We start from the raw sequence: 20,577 nt of genomic DNA, 5'->3' as shown, positions 1-20,577 counted from the left end.
TTTAAACAAGTTATTTTTTTCATTTCACTTCACCAATTTGGACTATTTTGTGTATGTCCATTACATGAAATCCAAATAAAAATCTATTTATATTACAGGTTATAATGCAACAAAATAGGAAAAATGGCAAGGGGGATGAATACTTTTGCAAGGCAGTGCAGCAGCCGCTAATGTGCTAGTGATGGCTATTTAACAGTCTTCTGGCCTTGAAAGAGAAGCTGTTTTTCAGTCTCTCGCCCCAGCTTTGATGCAACTGTACTGACCCCACCATCTGGATGATAGCGGGGTGAACAGGCAGTGGCTCGGGCAGTTGTTGTCCTTGATGATCTTTTTAGCCTTCCTGTGACATCGGCTGCTGTAGGTGTCCTGGAGTGCAGGTAGTTTGCCCCCGGTGATGCATTGAGCAAACCGCACCACCCTCTGGAGAGTCCTGCGGTTGCGGGTGTGCAGTTGCAGTACTAGGCGGTGATACAGCCTGACAGGATGCTCTCAATTGTGCATTGGTAAAAGTCTCAAGCTTAATGATGAGCTTGAAGGGCACTGTGGTGTTGAATGCTGTGCTATAGTCAATGAACAGCATTCTTACATAGGTATTCCTCTTGTCCAGATGAGCTAGGGCAGTGTGCAGTTCGATGGCGATTGCATAGTCTGTGGATCTATTGGGGCGGTAAGCATAATGAAGTGGGTCTAGGGTGGCAGGTAAGGTGGAGGTGATATGATCCTTGACTAGTCTTTCAAAGCAATTCATGATGACAGAAGTGAGTGGTACAGGGTTGATGGTCATGTAGTTCAGTTACCTTTGCTTTCTTGGGTACAGGAACAATGGTGGACATCTTGAAGCATGGGGGACAATGGGATAGGGGGAGTGAATATGTCCGTAAACACTCCATCCAGCCGTCAGGGTCAGCAGCCTTGCAAGGGTTAACAAGCAAGGCGTCAGTGTCCGAGAGGTGGCTGGTATTCCCTTTGTAGTCCGTGGTCTGTAGACCCTGCCATCTGTGCCTATGAATTGCGACTCCACTTTGCCTCTATACTGACGTTTTGCCTGGTTATGAACATTTTTAATCAGTAGGTCTACAATTGTAGCGACAATTGAAAATAATTAGCTGATTTTGGAGGACATGTATTCGTCATAGGAATGCCTGAAATAGTATAGTACTGCTGTTTAACATTATTACCTCAAAACGTAACAAGGACATGTAGAAGTACTTTCTTCAACTTTATATATTTTTAAATTTAGTGCGAGGACCAATCGACATTTCAATTTCGTCGCGGTTAAAAAAAAACAACTACTTTGCAACGTTATGGATTTGTATTGTTTGTTCTAGGCGTTGACCGGGTCATGGCTAGAAGGGGCTCCAGCTTTTGTCAAATAACGTCAGATTTGACTTTTCGTAGCAGGTTAGGATAATTAACGTTGCTGGTTAGGGTTAGCTACAACGCATTAAAACGGGATCCCTTCTAGCTTTGTCCCGTTGTCCGAGGTGACGAAAACTTTTATTTATTTTCTGACTACACATCAGCTGACAAGGACGTCATCATCTGAAACGTACTGCGCATGTCAGGTTGGTTGACAACAAGAACTGCATGACCTGAAAGGATTGCTAGGAAAAACAACTCGTTTTCTGGTAAGACGGACAATAATAATTTAATTTCACCGTAGAATAAATAGTTAGTTATGCTGTTAAATATATTTTATTCCAGCGCATATAGCAAACAAGACTGACCTGCTTTGCTGATGCTAGCTAGCAGCGGGTTGGACGTTCCAACAGGAATCTGTTCCAAAAATTAAATAACAAGGTTGTTTAGCGGCAGAATAAGATACCGGGTAGGAAGTGGGCTATTTCATTACGTTTTTCACTCACCACGTTTATTCCGAAAAAATGTCTGTCATTACTTTGGTAGCCTATGGACAAACATTAAGAATAGGCTACGTTGATGCCTATTCGGCAGCTAGTTGGCTAGGCGAATTGAGCATGCTACTTTATATAACGTTATGCGTTGTTTGCCGGCAACCTTGTACTTTACCAAGTTGTTGGAACAGATTCCTATTGGAACGTTCCACACATTATACCCACCCGCTAACAGCTGCTGTCGTTGGCTAGCCTCCTAACGTTATCCTTTTGCTTCCTTTTTTTGCTAGCTAGTTAGCCAGTTTGTTATGATAGTTAATTTCCTAGCTAACTTAGTTTACAAACCAGTCGACAGCCGACTGACATTCTTGCTAACTGATGAGTAATTTTAATTAATGGCAATGCCATATAACTAGCTCGTTAGCATAATTGGCACGATGAGTGGAGCAGTGAATTAAACAAAGATTAACTTGCCCGTTTGTTAATCAAATCATGTTAGCTAGCTTATCTAGCTATAGAACCTGTAGCTAGCTATAGACCTTGTCATTTCTTGTTGATTTGAAGAAGCCAGCCTGCCAATGTTACCCAATCAATTTATAGATAGCTAACTAACTTCTATTTCTGTCTCAGTTTGTCAAATGCCGATTGATGTGTAGCAGTTAGCTACGAGCACAGCATTGGTTGCCTAACCCTCCTCCTGGAGAGCTCCTGCTCGCTGTTCAGTAAAGGCTTTCTTTTATCTAGCCTGTTCTAATACGCATCCAGTAAGACAACATATAGGGATGAAGGCCGTCACTTAGTTAACGAACACTTTTGAAAAAAAATATTGTGGGACTTACCTTTCCCAACAAGGTACTCTTGAAGAAAACAAAGGTAAAGTATATGATTTAAAATGTTTTTATTATCGTGGCATTTCGGTATGTGTATGTACAGTTGAAGTTGGAAGTTTACATACACTTATGTTGGAGTCATTAAAACTCGTTTATCAACCACTCCACAAATTTCTTGTTAAACTATAGTTTTGGCAAGTCGGTTAGGACATCTACATCTCCAACAATTGTTTGCAGACATATTATTTCACTTATAATTCACTGTATCACAATTCCAGTGGGTCAGAAGTTTACATACACTAAGTTGTGCCTTTAAACAGACTGTGCCTTTAAACAGCTTGGTAAATTCCAGAAAATGATGTCATTGCTTTAGAAGCTTCTGAGAGGCTAATTGAGATAACAATTAGCCTCTAACAGTGAGGACTTTTCTTTTTTTTGCTGTGTGTGTTTGTCTCAAACATGACAAACAAATGCCAACCGGTAACCTCTGACCCTATAGCTGTCACCATGGGGAAAGCCCTCTCCCTCCTGCCCAAGCAGACATGCCATGAAGACTCCCAGGACAGCCTGACCACCACCCAGGAGGATGATGGGAAGAGAGAGGATGTGTCCCAGTTCCCCTACGTAGAGTTCACAGGCCGCGACAGCGTCACATGTCCCAGCTGCCAGGGCACTGGGAGGATACCTAGAGGTGAGTAACACACACCTACGTAGAGTTCACAGGCCGCGACAATGTCACATGTCCCAGCTGCCAGGGCACTGGGAGGATACCTAGAGGTGAGTAACACACACCTATGTAGAGTTCACAGGCCGCGACAGCGTCACATGTCCCAGCTGCCAGGGCACTGGGAGGATACCTAGAGGTGAGTAACACACACCTATGTAGAGTTCACTGGCAGGGACAGCGTCACATGTCCCAGCTGCCAGGGCACTGGGAGGATACCTAGAGGTGAGTAACACACACCTATGTAGAGTTCACTGGCAGGGACAGCGTCACATGTCCCAGCTGCCAGGGCACTGGGAGGATACCTAGAGGTGAGTAACACACACCTATGTAGAGTTCACTGGCAGGGACAGCGTCACATGTCCCAGCTGCCAGGGCACTGGGAGGATACCTAGAGGTGAGTAACACACACCTATGTAGAGTTCACTGGCAGGGACAGCGTTACATGTCCCAGCTGCCAGGGCACTGGGAGGATACCTAGAGGTGAGTAACACACACCTATGTAGAGTTCACTGGCAGGGACAGCGTCACATGTCTCAGCTGTCAGGGTATAGACCGGATACCTTGAGGTAAACAGGATTTAAGATGCTATACCATTTGAATGAATATGACTGGGTAAGAGTTTTGTTCTGTTCAGTGTCACAGTCAGACTGAAGTTGATGATGTGTGTGATAAAACCACAAAGGTGCTCTCTTGTGGATAATGGATAGTGTGACTGAATCACTCTGTGAGCTTGAGGGAACCAGTGACTGAATTTGGCACATGAATGACTCATGCTTTGCCTGTGAACTCACTGTAATCAAGCTGTGTTTGTGGTTCATGATTTTTATCCCCGGAGCCTGATGAATTTCCCCTCTGAGGGATAATGTTGTACAGTATTGCCTAGGGATGTGAATCTCTTCTTTCAAGCACGACTCAATAAGTATCTAGATAAATACATTAGCTCTGACACAATACGGGAACGACACTTTTAGTCTGAAACAATTCGGTTTGATAAGTGGAACGAATCGATTCAGTAAAATTAAAATCTGATCCTGATCAAGTTGGAACTCCTTGAGCTGGATCTGTCTGAGATTACTTCTCTGAGGTGTGTGTGTGTGTGTGTGTGTGTGTGTCAGAGAATGAGTTATATGGTGTGCAGGCAGTTGAGCTGAGCCATAGTGCAGACTGAGCATTTAGGCCTTTTGTCCCCCACTTTGTATCTGAAATCCCCATCGACTGATTAACTTGTCATTTTATCAGATCAAAAATGTGTTGAAAGTAAAATGTTTATATTTATGTGTAGAACTAGCTATGACTAGCTACGATTATTTGGTAGGACAAAATGTCCTGATATCAATATATATCTGCCGATTATAGCCTACTGTTTTTACAGTGAGGAAAAAGTGAAATTGTCCCACACTAAGTTCTCATAAATTGCCATTGTGCTCCAAATGTTAATTTGTGACATTGTGACAATAATGAGATCATTAGATGGGCTGCAATTATTCTGATAAGCATGATATTCCCTTTGTCATCCTACATATCGGTGCAATTTTTGGGCCGATTATAGCTATATTTCAGTAAAAGGCCAATATCAACCGATGATATCGGTGAAACTACATATCGGTCAAGCCCTAAGTTTATAGTCTATCAGTTGCTGGTTCAAACCAACTGCTAGAACAGGCTGTCTCCACTGGTGGGTGTGATGTAACATGCCGTAATATCATCAAACAAGTGTATGAATATCTTGTTCCAAAGTTCAAATTGTTTTGTCACTCAAAACAGAAAACTATGGGTACCGCGTGGGGTTTTGTAGCCTAGGGAGAAACTGTCAGGGCAGTATAAGGCTGTTGGAACTTGTACTCCCTCTCCCTTTGACTGTCATAATGCCAAGAATCATTATATACCTATATTCACAACAGTCATAAATTATTTCACAATTTAATGAAACCAATCTTATGGATAATAAACTATTTGAGATGTTATTTTCCCTCCCAAGGCGACACAGGTGCCAATAGCATAGGAGAAAAATCAACCAACACCTAGGAACACCACATGATGAAACACAGACCAAAACCCACACACAGGTTCTGGCACAACATGAACACAAACATGCACAATTATTAATAACCCCTGGGTTTTATAGGAAAAACACTGCAGCTGTGAAGTCACGCCTTCATGTCTGCATGACAAATAACTTGACTGTGCTACTTCACAGCTCTGTTCTCCTCCCTGAAGCACATGCATATTTGGAACCAGGCTAGCTCGGAGGTTTTGCTGTGTGTTTTCCTGCTGTCCTGTAATTACCTCTTCTTTAAGCCTCCCAACCTTAATTATCAAGTAAACAGTTTTTAATTTATTTATCGAATATCGGTGGAATTATCGTCTGGTTTCGAACAATTGGTAAAATAGCCTTATTTGCCAATAATATCGGTGAAATTATTTATCAGTCAGGTTCTTACTTTGAATTAATATAGCACAGCTTCAGATTTCATTGGAACTTTACAGAGGAGTGCTGCTCTTCTCCTGCTCCGACTATAGGCCTACAGTACAGCTCACAAAAATGGTTGGTGTCCTTGTTCTGAAATTACAACTTCATGTAAAAATGACCAAATGCACTGACTGTTAAAAGCAAAACAATTTTATGGTGAACCTGGCAATTGAAAAAGTCACCCAACTAATAAAGCCTATGATTTTACATTGCCAAAGCCATTTTACAATAATTTCAATGCTGAAGGTGCTGCGCAGATATGAGAGGCTCTTGTTAGTGCGAGCAGCTGAGCTCTGTACAGTTATCTGACTTGGAGGTCCATGATTGACATGCTTATTTAAATAGCTACTGAAGGAGAGGCCGCATCAATTTGGGCACAAAAGATTTAGGTAATTTCGTATAGGGAAATAATATGTTATGAATTGCCGGTTCACTGTTTTTTACTCATAACATTTTAAACGATTTTCTGACTGATTCACGCCACATTTGGATCAGTTTAGGGTCCTGCGAACCGATGCACTCGTATCTTAGGCATTGGTCCCTGGTTCAATGGTTTATCAGTGAATTGTTACATCCCTAGTGTTGCTGTTATGTTGTGCTGTAGTTGTGTCCGATGATTAGCCTAAGTGTTGTAAATGTTTCCTTGCATTATGCAGGCCAAGAGAACCAGCTTGTAGCATTGATCCCATACAGTGACCAGAGACTCAGGCCCAGGAGAACGTAAGTGGAATGTCGTGGTTGGGTTGGTATCTCTAGGCTAAACGTAGCTGTTCCTTTCTTGTTATAATTTTCTTCGTACCCTGCCATTGTCAAACTGCTATTTAACTTCTGACCCTGCCTTTTGTTCTCCTGCCTCTCCACAGAAAGCTGTATGTAATGTCCTCGGTGGTTGTGTGTCTGCTGCTGTCCAGCCTGGCTGTCTTCTTCCTGTTCCCTCGTACCATAGACGTCTCCTACGTGGGCGTCAAGTCGATCTTCGTCACCTATGACGAGGACAAGAGGATTGTCTATCTCAACGTGACGGTGAGCCTCTCCTCTGGTCTAACCACATGATGATTTGGGTCACTTTGTGGACAGTCACAGGAGAAGACTGCTTTTCCTTATCAACCTGTACTATCCTAAAGTTGGCCATGTTTGGGCAAATGAGTTTGGTCACAAATGTTGCAGGACTCTAGGTATTCTGCCATCCCCTGTAATTTTGTATTTACTCCTAAACTGTTCCTGGTTTGCCGCACTGGCTAACTCTGGCTTCAAACTGCTCAGTGTGTGTGTTGCTCTGAGGGTAAAATTATAAGGTATTCTTTCTTCTTCCTTCCAGAACACTCTGAACATCACCAATAACAACTACTACAGTGTAGAGGTGTCCAACGTCACAGCCCAGGTCCAGTTCTCCAAGACAGTGATTGGGAAGTCCCGCATCAATAACATCACTGCTATCAGTCCTCTGGGCATGGAGCAGGTACACAACTCTAGCATGGCAACAGGGCGTTAACAGCGCACTAGCAACAATGTAAAAGTTGGGAAACAACTCTGTAATAGCATAGCAACAGGGCATTAACAGCGCACTAGCAACAATGTAAAAGTTGTGGTAACAACTCTGTAATAGCATGGCAACAGGGCGTTAACAGTGCACTAGCAACAATGTAAAAGTTGTGGTAACAACTCTGTAATAGCATGGCAACAGGGCGTTAACAGTGCACTAGCAACAATGTAAAAGTTGTGGTAACAACTCTGTAATAGCTTGGCAACAAGGCGTTAACAGTGCACTAGCAACAATGTAGAAGTTGTTGTAACAACTCTGTAATAGCATGGCAACAGGGCGTTAACAGCGCACTAGCAACAATGTAGAAGTTGTGGTAACAACTCTGTAATAGCATAGCAACAGGGCGTTAACAGTGCACTAGCAACAATGTAAAAGTTGTGGTAACAACTCTGTAATAGCTTGGCAACAAGGCGTTAACAGCGCACTAGCAACAATGTAGAAGTTGTGGTAACAACTCTGTAATAGCATGGCAACAGGGCGTTAACAGTGCACTAGCAACAATGTAGAAGTTGTTGTAACAACTCTGTAATAGCATGGCAACAGGGCGTTAACAGCGCACTAGCAACAATGTAGAAGTTGTGGTAACAACTCTGTAATAGCATAGCAACAGGGCGTTAACAGCGCACTAGCAACAATGTAAAAGTTGGGAAACAACTCTGTAATAGCATAGCAACAGGGCATTAACAGCGCACTAGCAACAATGTAAAAGTTGTGGTAACAACTCTGTAATAGCATGGCAACAGGGCGTTAACAGTGCACTAGCAACAATGTAAAAGTTGTGGTAACAACTCTGTAATAGCATGGCAACAGGGCGTTAACAGTGCACTAGCAACAATGTAAAAGTTGTGGTAACAACTCTGTAATAGCTTGGCAACAAGGCGTTAACAGTGCACTAGCAACAATGTAGAAGTTGTTGTAACAACTCTGTAATAGCATGGCAACAGGGCGTTAACAGCGCACTAGCAACAATGTAGAAGTTGTGGTAACAACTCTGTAATAGCATAGCAACAGGGCGTTAACAGTGCACTAGCAACAATGTAAAAGTTGTGGTAACAACTCTGTAATAGCTTGGCAACAAGGCGTTAACAGCGCACTAGCAACAATGTAGAAGTTGTGGTAACAACTCTGTAATAGCATGGCAACAGGGCGTTAACAGTGCACTAGCAACAATGTAGAAGTTGTTGTAACAACTCTGTAATAGCATGGCAACAGGGCGTTAACAGCGCACTAGCAACAATGTAGAAGTTGTGGTAACAACTCTGTAATAGCATAGCAACAGGGCGTTAACAGCGCACTAGCAACAATGTAAAAGTTGTGGTAACAACTCTGTAATAGCATGGCAACAGGGCGTTAACAGTGCACTAGCAACAATGTAAAAGTTGTGGTAACAACTCTGTAATAGCATGGCAACAGGGCGTTAACAGTGCACTAGCAACAATGTAAAAGTTGTGGTAACAACTCTGTAATAGCATGGCAACAAGGCGTTAACAGCGCACTAGCAACAATGTAGAAGTTGTGGTAACAACTCTGTAATAGCATGGCAACAGGGCGTTAACAGCGCACTAGCAACAATGTAGAAGTTGTGGTAACAACTCTGTAATAGCATGGCAACAGGGCGTTAACAGTGCACTAGCAACAATGTAGAAGTTGTGGTAACAAGTCTGTAATAGCATGGCAACAGGGCGTTAACAGTGCACTAGCAACAATGTAGAAGTTGTGGTAACAACTCTGTAATAGCATGGCAACAGGGCGTTAACAGTGCACTAGCAACAATGTAGAAGTTGTGGTAACAACTCTGTAATAGCATGGCAACAGGGCGTTAACAGTGCACTAGCAACAATGTAGAAGTTGTGGTAACAACTCTGTAATAGCATGGCAACAGGGCGTTAACAGTGCACTAGCAACAATGTAGAAGTTGTGGTAACAACTCTGTAATAGCATGGCAACAGGGTGTTAACAGCGCACTAGCAACAATGTAGAAGTTGTGGTAACAACTCTGTAATAGCATGGCAACAGGGCGTTAACAGCGCACTAGCAACAATGTAGAAGTTGTGGTAACAACTCTGTCATCATTATTGGACATGCCGCAGAAAGTCCTGTTTCACTAAATTCAAGAGCCAACAAGCCATAGCTGTTTTTAGTGGACTCAGACTCCTATTCCTGGTCCTAAGTTGCTCAACTTGTCACATTATGTATTTTGGCACTTCAAATACTTTCTCCTAGTCACCTTTTTGATCATAACCCTGTGTGTTGTTCCCAGGTTGACTACATGGTTCCCACCATTCTAGCAGATGAGATGAGCTACATGTAGTAAGTACAGCACACCCCAGCACAGCGCACCCCAGCACAGCGCACCCCAGCACAACACATAGCTTTTTGAGAACACGGAACCTGATAAAGACCTCATGGTCGAGACTTTGTTTCAATAAATCCTATGTGAGTACAGATTGCAGCCTGCTTTTAAGGGGGACTTGAAAGGGGCATGTTGTAGTTGAGGCGGGAGAGTGACAGCCTGCCATAGCTGGATTAGATGAATTTGGGCATATAAACTTTATATGTGAAAACAAATTCTTAGATGCATACTTTCTGATTTCCCCAACTCCCTTCGTTCATTGTTTAGCCTATCACTTGTGCTGCTCCTGCTTTAAAATCCACAACATGGAGGGGAGGTTCAAGGGTTACGCTAGGTGATGATAGACTGAGACATCAGCCAATGAAAATCCAGCGGGACCTTTTCCCACTCTTGCCATAGGCTCCATTCAAGTCCATTTCTGAAACCCAATGAAACCAGACGGTTCGACAGAGTAAGTCGCTCTGGATAAGAGCGTCTGCTAAATGACTTAAATGTAAATGTAAATGTAAAAGCCGACGGGTGGACAAATGTAACTTTTTGCTCATCACATGAAACTGACTGAAGTGTCTCTTCCGCTGTGTCCTAGTGATTACTGCAGCCTGCAGACCATAAAGGTGCACAACATCGTTGTCATGATGCAGTAAGTACCTCCCTTTTATCATTCTCACAGGACCACGAAGCCTGGCTCCCATGTCATACGTATTAATGTACTCAGAACAGTTAGTCAACCTTCTTCTGTGTGGTTAATGACCTCCCTTTATTAATAAGGAACTTTTCTGATACCTTCTTCTATTCATACAGAATGGAAATTGACCTAATCCCATATCCAACCAATATCCTCTTTTGTATTTTTCTATATTGACTGGATGTGATCACATCCCTGCTTGTTATTGTCCTAAAGGGTACAAAAAAAGCCATTTGAATTAAATGAAATGCTCTTGTTGTTTTCAGGGTGACAGTGACGACGATGTACTTTGGCCACATGGAGCAGGTCACGCAGGAGATGTACCAGTATGTAGACTGTGGAGGTAACACCACCACTCTGAGGGGGGCGCAGCCCAAGGTGTCTAATGCCCCAATACCCCCAGAGTAACCCCCTTGCCCTACCTGACCTGGAGAAGTTCCTTGGAAGCTAGTCTTACATCAGAGATCTTGCAGAACTACTGGTTGTTCAGGTTTGTGCTCCAGCCCTTCTCTAACACAGCTGGTCAATTGAAGGTGGTATGCTCCAGCAGGGATACGTGTTTGCACCCAGTAGCTTTCCAGGAGGAGAGTTGGCCACCCCAGCTATAGATGGATCACTGTGTATCTCCCTCCACCACCCCTCTACCGATGAAGACCCCACTGTAGATGTCATGTAATTCTGTGTTCGCTCACCATTTTGTTAGGAGTTTATGCCAGGTGTGCGGTGGGGGGGGGGGTGTGTCTACTGACAAAAATATTTGTTTTTAATGTCTAAACACTAAGTACCATACTGTTTCAGTACCAAACCATTATGCACTTTATTAATGCATTTAACATTCAACTTCTCATTGTGTTAATGGAAAATGTTACGAAGCCACTCCACACTCCTCCAAACCACTTGAACTGTAGATGTCTGAACTAGTAATCCTCAATCTATGGATGAGGATGACCTCAGACTTCTCTTCTCTCTGGTCTCAAATCTGTATGTCTATGATAGTTGAAGGAGTTGAACCAACAGATCTGGGACCAGTCGACTATTCTCAAAGTCTGACCTCACGTAACACATTAATAATGTGTATTATTATGACAGGTGAATCTAGTGTATTATTTAATTCTGCTGAAAAGTCAGAGGCACAGTGAGCCAAGTCTGAAATAACACCTATGACTATAGAACACACTACTAGGCCTCTAGCCAAAGGTAGTACGCTACATAGGTTTCTCAAACTAAACTCTGGACCTCGAAGCCAGTTCCACTGCGCTTTGTTCATGGTTCCCTTCTAATCTGGGACTGATTTTAAACCTGGAACACCAGGTGTGTGCAATTGAATTGTCAGGTAGAACAAACAACTATCAGGCTCCGGACCTTGTAGAGAGAGTTGAATCCCCCTGGTATAGGGGATAGGGGGCTGTTTGGGGTGAAGTCACAATGTGGCATTTCTCATATGTATAAGCTTGTAATGACCGGGCTCTCCTCTAGAGGGCTCTCTGTAAAATCTTGATTTGGACCAGTTGTTTACTAATATTACCCTCTGTTGGGTGATCCTACTGTGTTAATGTGTGATCCATTGATTGAATTAAAAGGCTTATGTCCCTAAAATGGAGTCATTTAAAGAGATTAAGATGTTAAAAGTTCCTTCCACCACTCTGTTCCCAATTGGTACAATAACAAGATTGATTGATAGTGATTCCTTATCAGTAATTGACCTCTTCCTCCTGAGGAAGAGTGCCTACGAGGGACTCGCATAATGTTTTGTGATACCAACCTACTGCTGACTTGAATTTGACCAACTTAGTTGTTACATGCATGCAGAGGATAACCTGCAAGGGACTTTGTACATTTTTGATAAATGACTTCCCTGCATATCAAACTCAGTTGAAGAGTTTAGAGCTACCTAGATTTAATACCACGTTTGTAATATGATTCCTACCCACATTGCGGAAAACCTTTTTGAAATGTACAACTCAAATAGAAACTACCTTCTGTCGTAGAAATATACCTTGAATTTCTTTATGAATTATCATACTTAGTAGTTTGCCGTTATCTAATTTGCAGTTTCCTGGGTTATCATAGAGCACAACATTTAACATGTGTACAGTCGTTTGTTCCTAATCAATTAATCTTGTATGGAAGGGTGGATCAGCTTTTGAATGAATGTTAGGATTGAGTGAAGACTTGCAGTACTACTGACACATCAACTAGAAAAGTGGTTTATCTGATTAGGTTGTTCTTTCCTAATGTCTACTGCTGTGGGGTACTGACATTTATTTTGATTAACAGTATTTGACAATGTAAATACAAGCAATTTTTTTTAATGTAGTTGATGTTTTTATTATTTGCTTTTCATCATGATACATTCAAAATGGGTGATCACGATTTGTCCTACCTAGTTTAATTGCGTGGTTACCCTTTCTGAAAGCGTGAATAAAGTTTTCAACATCTCATTTGTCTGTCTTGTATTTTCTTCTGTCTTTGTTCATGCCTTTTTATTTAACCAACCTCAGAGAAACTGGTAAGAAATGGAACACTCACATGCAAATTAGCACATGAATCAGTGTGACATCACAATGCACTCATGAACCCATAGATCTGTAATAATACTGGAATGCTGACTGCATGTTTGCAAAACTTGTCTCCTGAGCAGAAGTGAACTCACACAATGTTACCATGGGGACAGTTGACAGCCATTGGGGACAGTTTTTACATCATAAGCACCTGTCTGCATAAATAGCCTGTTTCGGTGGCATTTGGTACATTTAATTTCCCTAGGTGGCTGAAGGTACATTGGTAACCATGCACTTTCAGCCCAATTTGGAAGAGGATCTTCCCTTTGCCTTACAGCTAGATCATGGTAAGTTCATATAACTGATGACATGTTGATGCAAACTTGTATTGTAAATGACTTGTACACTGTCAGATGAGCTGTAACATGGCTGTAGCCTCAAGGTTGTTTGGCTTGACAGCAATGGAGCAAGAATACCAATAGATCCTGGACCAGGCTAGTAACCAGAGTTTGAATCCCAGGGCAAACAGGGAAATCTGGAGGAATTTGCATCCAGAGAGGAGCTTGCTTCAATTTAATATGTTCTATACCCAGGACTATTGTTCCCTGGGGCAAAGAACTTACCGCCAGCTGACCCTATGCTGCTCCCTGCCTGTCGTGTGTGTGGTGCGTGTGTCAGGTTGGGTCCTTTGCTTTGACAGTGAATATGAAAAGATTGTTTCTGCGAATAGTATTGTATATTACACATATTGTAGTTTATTTTTGCATTTTGTGTATGCAGGATCAGCAGTGACATTAGTTGTGAACAATGCCGCCCCTTACAGTGCAGGTGGGGTATACCAGATGCACCACGCAGCACCATCGGCCTCCTGGCACAGTCTTCCTGTGTACCAAGGTTCCCCACCTCACCAGCTGGCCTTGATCACTTCAGAGATACACAGGGAGACTATTCCTATGGGTCCTGTTGAAACACCTGAGACAAACCAGCATCAGGATGTTTTAGACTTGAGCCAGAGTTCAGAGTCTCCTGAGCCACTCAAGAGGAAGAGAAAGAAGAAGAAGAAGCATGCTGCACCTAAACAGAGGAACCCACATGGCAGCTTTGATTGGACCAGCCAAGAACACAGCACTACAGAGAAGTACAAGAGGATAATGTCACTGCTGAGGAAAGACGGGGTAGAGGTGGTGGATGAGACAGGGACTAAGGGACTAACAGACACTGACAGTGAGTCTGACCAACATGTGAATCAAATGAGGAGAAAGAGAGCAGTGAGTAAAGGAAAAAAACAGAGCATCAAAGTGAAAAAAGCAACAGTGAAAAGTAGGAGCCGAAACCAGGCTAACCGACTAAACCGAGACAATGGCAATTTTCAGCAATCTGACATATTCTCATCTCTGCTGGAGACACATGCCGTTGGGCCTGCACTGGAGCAGTTATTCTACCTACCAGCAGAGGGCAATGATGAGGAAGACCTGCTCGCCGAAGTGTTGGAAGAGCTCTCAGGGGTTCCAAGATACCCAGACCTCTCAGAGGAAGCTTTGAGCAACATGACCCTTTCACAATATGCCACTCTCATGAACATGTTCCCCCATCCGCAGCTTCCGCCCTTACCCGTACCCTCCTTCCTCCTTCTGCGACCTGATGTCGGCCCAGTCTATAGAGAGACTCCAGAGTTACTCACACCATCTACCCACTGCGACTGGGTCACCCATGGCAACCCCAGTGATGCCAGCTACACCAGTACAGTTGGCCATTTTGAGGACCACCATCCTGCCTCTCCAGAACCTCAGCAGCCAGGTGATTCCGACTACACCAATACCTACAGCCGTTTTGGCAACCCTTTAGCTATAACTCCAGAACCCCTGCAGCCAGATGACTACACCAATACAGGCAACCATTTGGAAGACCAATACATTGCCTTGCCTGACAATGTGGTTAGCCAATTTTTGGAGTATGACTATATTTCCCCTGAACCTGCCTCCTCCCCAGAGCCAGAGCTTCAGCCTTTAGTGCTGAGTGTAGAGAGGGAGCCAATGAAGAGAGAGGCCCAGAGACTGAGGCAGCAGACAGCCAGGATGACTTTATATTGCCTGGAGCACAACCCACTGGCCGACAGAGAGGACTTCACACTGGAGCGCTACCTGGACATGTTCACTGACGGAAACACAGTGACTGTGACGGAACAATAACCCCAGGAAATTGTATTGGGATTGTTCACCAATAAACATTTGGAATAAAGGCAACGCTCTGCTGTTAATTCTAATCTAACGTACATTTGTTAGCACTTTATATAATATGTTGTTGAGAATATAATAGAATACCATCATAATAGATTAGCTAGTGTACATACCGTCACACTGTTAGTCAATTTGATATCTCCATGTCTCAGGGAGATGAAATATAGTTGGTGGATTTACGATTGATATCAGGCAGCAATGATGATAACATATCAAGATAAGATATCAGTGCTTGACATGAACTGAAATAGGTGCCGGTAATCATTTTGCTTGCTGGTACTGTAAGAGCGTCTGCTAAATGACTTAAATGTAAATGTAAATGTTTATATTTAGGTGCAGGAGCTCCACAATACTTTTTAACTAATATTCTAGAAGAGGAATAGGGGCTCAAGCATTAGAACATGTGAGGTGTAGGAACTCCGGTAAGCTCCTACCCAAGTCGAGCACCGAGTGTTATGCCTATTCAATGGGTAAGATTCAGTATGGTGATGTTTGGAATTTAGCTGGTATTTATGATGTCGTAGCTGTTCTTTACAAAATAAGGAATTCAACCTCTCAAAGATCCAATTCCCAGCAGATGTTGATGTTCCTCTCTACCCTCTACGTTGAAACAGTGCCAGTAAGAAGTTATTGAATTCCAGTAAATGATTGATTAATAATGAGCCATCTAAAATACTTGTAATAGATGACACGACTGAGAACTTGTTTGTTTAACTGCACGTAATCACTAACTGGTGGAGAGGTCACAGCCTGTCTTTGTCGCTAACACAGACTTTTACTGCGTGTAATATCTGTCGTTAAATGAAGACCAAGGTGCAGCGTGGTAGACGTACATTTTCCTTTTAATTATAAATGTTCCACCAAAAACAAACAACTCAACAAACGTAAAGCTAGGAGTGCAAACACATGCAACAACCAAAGACAAGATCCCACAACTCCCGGCCGCAAACCTGAATCTACAGGGGAGGGTCCGGGTGGGCATATACCCTCGGTGGCGGCTCTGGTTCGGGCCGTAGCCCCCGCTCCCTACGCTGATCCCTCCGCTTCTGTGGAACCGGACCGTGGATCGTCGCCGGAGACTCCGGACCGTGAATCGTCACTGGAGGAACCGGACCGTGAATTGCCGCCGGAGGTTCAGAACCGGGAACCGTCGCCGGAGGCTCCGAACCGGGAACCGCCGCCGGAGGCTCTGGACTGGGGACTGTCGCCGGAGGCTCCGTGACCTTGATTTTCACTGCAAGCTCCAGGCCATGGATTATCACTGGAGGCTTTGGGCCATGGATTATCCCTGGAGGCTTCATGCCATGGATCATCACTAGAGGCTTCGTACGTGGAGCCGGAATAGGTCTCACCGGACTGAGGAGACGTACTGGAAACCTGGTATGTGGAGCTGCCACAGGTCTTACCAGGCTGGGGAGACATACTGGGGGCCTGGTACGTGGAACCGGAACAGGTCTCACCAGACTGGAGAGATGCACTGGAAGCCTGGTGCGTGGAGCAGACACCGAATACACTGGGCCGTGAAGGCGCACTGGAGGTCTCGAGCATGGAGCTGGCACAACCCGTCCTGGCTGGATGCCCACCTCCTGCAAATGCGGTGCGCTGGCACAGAGCGCACCGGCCTGTGAATGCTCACTGGAGACACGGTGCGCATCCCCGCATAACACGGTGCCTGACCAGTCACTCGCTCTCCACGGTAAGAACCAAGAGTTGGCTCAGGTCTAAACCCTACCTCTGCCAATTTCCCCGTGTGCCTCCCCCAAAAATATATTTTGGAGCTGCCTCTCGGGCTTCCGTTGTTGTTCTAATTCCTCGTATCGTCACCGTTCCTCTCTATCTGCCACCATATGCTCCCTTGAACGGCGTACTCTCCAACCCGCGTCCAGGGTCCTTCTCTATTCAGGATTTCCTCCCATGTCCATTCATCCTGGCCACGTTGCTTGGATCGTTTTTGGTGGGATCTTCTGTAATATCCGTCGTTAAATGAAGACCAAGGTGCAGCGTGGTAGGCATACATTTTCCTTTTAATTATAAATGTTCCACCAAAAACAATAAACAACTCAACGAACATAAAGCTTTGGAGTGCAAACACATGCAACAACCAAAGACAAGATCCCACATCTGAAGGTGGGAAAAAAGGGCTGCCTAAGTATGATCCCCAATCAGAGTCAACGATAGACAGCTGCCTCTGATTGGGAACCATACTCGGCCAACAAATAAATATAAACATAGATTTCCCACCCTAGTCACACCCTGACCGACCAAATAGAGAATTTAAAGGATCTCTAAGGTCAGGGTGTGACACTGCACTACATTTGAAGGTACTACTTCTTGTAAACTTCCCCTAAATGGCCTACCTTGACATAAACATTGTAGCCTACCCCACCATTGTAAAGAACATGCTATGAGAAAATAACAATGTAAAGCTGAAGAACGAATTGTTAAGTGACACTGATGTTTTGGTGTATAATGCAGATAGAGTAACAAGATAATTGACACCCATGGCTTGCACTTTGATATCGGATCCACACCAAAAACAGGATAGCACATGACACTGGTTTGAAATATTGTTTATGGTCCTAAGCAACAGCACTGTTTGCTCTATTTATTTTCTGAGATAGGTAGTATATTTTCCCTGTCCATCTTTGATATGCCTGTATGGAGAATATTATGTTCAACAATACATAGAAAAATTGCCCAAATAACACATGTTCATGTTTATATTTTTCAATATTCATAAATTAATGTATGAACATTGTTATTGAAATCAAAATGCTACTCTTAGAGCAAGCGATAAATCTTCATATGACACCAAATTTTGATTTGTAGCACTTACATATCAAATATTATGGAGACTTAAGGAGGCCAAAATCTCATAAATATGCCAACTTTGATTATTTCTCAACTATGCTTTTAGATACAAATATCAACTATATATCAACAATCCTTCCTCCAAATGACCATTTTACACAGGACCAAAAGTATGTGGACAACTAATCGTCGAATATCTCATTCCAAAATAATGGGCATTGGTCCCCCCTTTGCTGTTGAAACAGCCTCCATGTTTCTGGGAAGGCTTTCCACTAGATGTTGGAACATTGCTGTGGGCACTTGCTTCCATTCAGCCACAAGAGCATTAATGAGGTTGGGCACTGATGTTGGACGATGAGGCCTGGCTCACAGTCGGCGTTCCAATTCATCCAAAAGATGTCCAATGGGGTTGAGGTCAGTGCTCTGTGCAGGCCATTCAAGTTCTTCCACACCTATCTCGACAAATCATTTCTGTATGGACCTTGCTTTGTGCACGGGGGCATTGTCATGCTGAAACAGGAAAGGGCCGTCCCCAAACTGTTGCCACGAAGTTGGAAGCACAGAATCGTCTAGAATGTCATTGTATGCTGTAGCGTTAAGATTTCCCTTCAAGGGCCTAGCCTGAACCATGAAAAACAGCCCCAGACCTTTATTCCTCCTCCATCAAACTTTATAGTTGGCTCAATCGATTCGGGCAGGTAGTGATTTCCTGTCATCGTTCAAATCCAGATTTGTCTTTTGGACTGCCAGATAGTGAGGCGTGATCCATCACTCCAGAGAACGTTTCCACTGCTCCAGAGTCCAATGGCGCCGAGCTTTACACCACCTCAGCTGACGCTTGGCATTGCGCATTGTGATCTTGGGCTTGTGTGCGGCTGCTTGGCCATGGAAACCCATTTCATAAAGCTTCCAACGAACAGTTCTTGTGCTGATGTTGCTTCCAGAGGCAGTTTGGAACTCAGTAGTGAGTGATGCAGCTGAGGACAGACGATTTTGACGCGCTTCAGCACACAGCAAGAAGTGGACAAACAGCCTTGTTGGAAAGGTGGCATCCTATGGCGGTGCCACGTTGAAAGTCACTGAGTTCTTCAGTAAGGCCGCTCTACTGCCAATGTGTGTCTATGGAGATTATATGGCTGTGTGTTTAATTTTATAAACCTGTCATCAACGGGTGTGGCTGAAATAGCCAAATCCACTAATTTGAAGGGGTGTCCACATACCTTTGTATATTGTATTTATTAACTGTTGTAAACTTCCCCCAAATCATGATTTTTTTATCCTGGTTTTGTGAGCAATCACACTACTGCATCCACCTTCACAGCTGCCCATGTCCCTTAAAGTTGATGATGTGGTTGTTACTGACAAGCAGCACATGGCTGAGCTCTTTAATCACCACTTCATTAAGTCAGGATTTCTTTTTTGTCTCAGCCATGCCTTCTTGCCCATCCAACATTTCAAGCTGATCCTAAATGTTATAGGCCTATTTCTGTTTTTCCCTGTTTATCAAAAGTGTTGGAAAAATTTGTCAATAATCAACTGACTGTCTTTCTTGATGTCTATAGTATTCTCTCTGGTATGCAATCTGGTTTCCGCTCAGGTTATGGATGTGTCACTGCAACCTTAAAGGTCCTCAATTATGTCACCATTGTCTTTGATTGTAAGCAATGTTGTGCTGCTATTTTTATTGACTTGGCCAAAGCTTTTGATACGGTAGACCACTCCATTCTTGTGACGGGTTTAAGGAGTATTGGTGTCTCTGAGCCTGCTTGGCCTGGTTTGCTAACCACCTCTCTCAAAGAGTGCAGTGTATAATGTCAGAAAATATACTGTCTCTACCACTGCCAATCACCAAGGGAGTACCCCAAGGCTCAGCCCTAGGCCCCACGCTCCCCTCAATTTACATGAACAACATAGCTCAGGCAGATGGAAGCTCTCTCATTCATTTATATGCAGATGATAGTCTTATACTCAGCTGGTCCCTCCCCGGATTGTGTGTTAAATGCTCTACAACAAAGCTTTCTTCGTGTCCAAGAAGCTTTCTCGACCCTTAACCTTGTTCTGAACACTCCAAAACAAAGGTATTGTGGTTTGGTAAGAAGAATGCCCTTCTCCCCACAGGTGTGATTACTACCTCTGAAGGTTTAAAGCTTGAGGTAGTCACCTTATACCAGTACTTGGGAGTATGGCTAGACGGTACACTGTCCTTCTCTCAGCACATATCAAAGCTGCAGGCTAAAGTTAAATCTAGACTTGGTTTCCTCTATCGTAATTCCTCCTCTTTCATCCCAGCTGCAAAACAAACCCTGATTCATATGACCATCCTACCCATGCTAGATTATGTAATTTATAGATTGCAGGTAAGGTTACTCTCTAGTGGCTAGATGTCCTTTACCATTTGGCCATCAGATTTGCCACCAATGCTCCTTATAGGACACATCACTGCACTCTATACTCCTCTGTAAACTGGTCATCTCTGTATACATGTCGCAAGACCCATTCTGCCAGTCACGTTCTGTTAATGGTCCCCAAAGCACGCACATCCCTGGGTTGCTCCTCTTTTCAGTTCG

At 43.5% G+C, this 20,577-nt stretch overlaps 1 protein-coding gene across 1 annotated transcript; it reads left to right on the top strand.

The window, feature by feature from the left end:
- Positions 1-1,003: 1,003 nt before the first annotated feature.
- On the top strand, positions 1,004-12,902 carry LOC135549767 (transmembrane protein 106B-like). The gene is made up of 8 exons (XM_064980043.1): positions 1,004-1,628; positions 3,183-3,374; positions 6,537-6,600; positions 6,744-6,903; positions 7,199-7,339; positions 9,684-9,733; positions 10,363-10,416; positions 10,728-12,902. Exons 2-8 carry the CDS (start codon positions 3,191-3,193, stop codon positions 10,867-10,869), a joined length of 795 nt encoding a protein of 264 aa, XP_064836115.1. The 5' UTR covers positions 1,004-1,628; positions 3,183-3,190; the 3' UTR covers positions 10,870-12,902.
- Positions 12,903-20,577: the final 7,675 nt, after the last annotated feature.

This window comes from Oncorhynchus masou, chromosome 12 (genome assembly GCF_036934945.1).
Source record: "Oncorhynchus masou masou isolate Uvic2021 chromosome 12, UVic_Omas_1.1, whole genome shotgun sequence".
In the NCBI taxonomy this organism is placed as follows: domain Eukaryota; kingdom Metazoa; phylum Chordata; class Actinopteri; order Salmoniformes; family Salmonidae; genus Oncorhynchus; species Oncorhynchus masou.
This window is presented reverse-complemented; position numbering and strand designations above follow the sequence as displayed.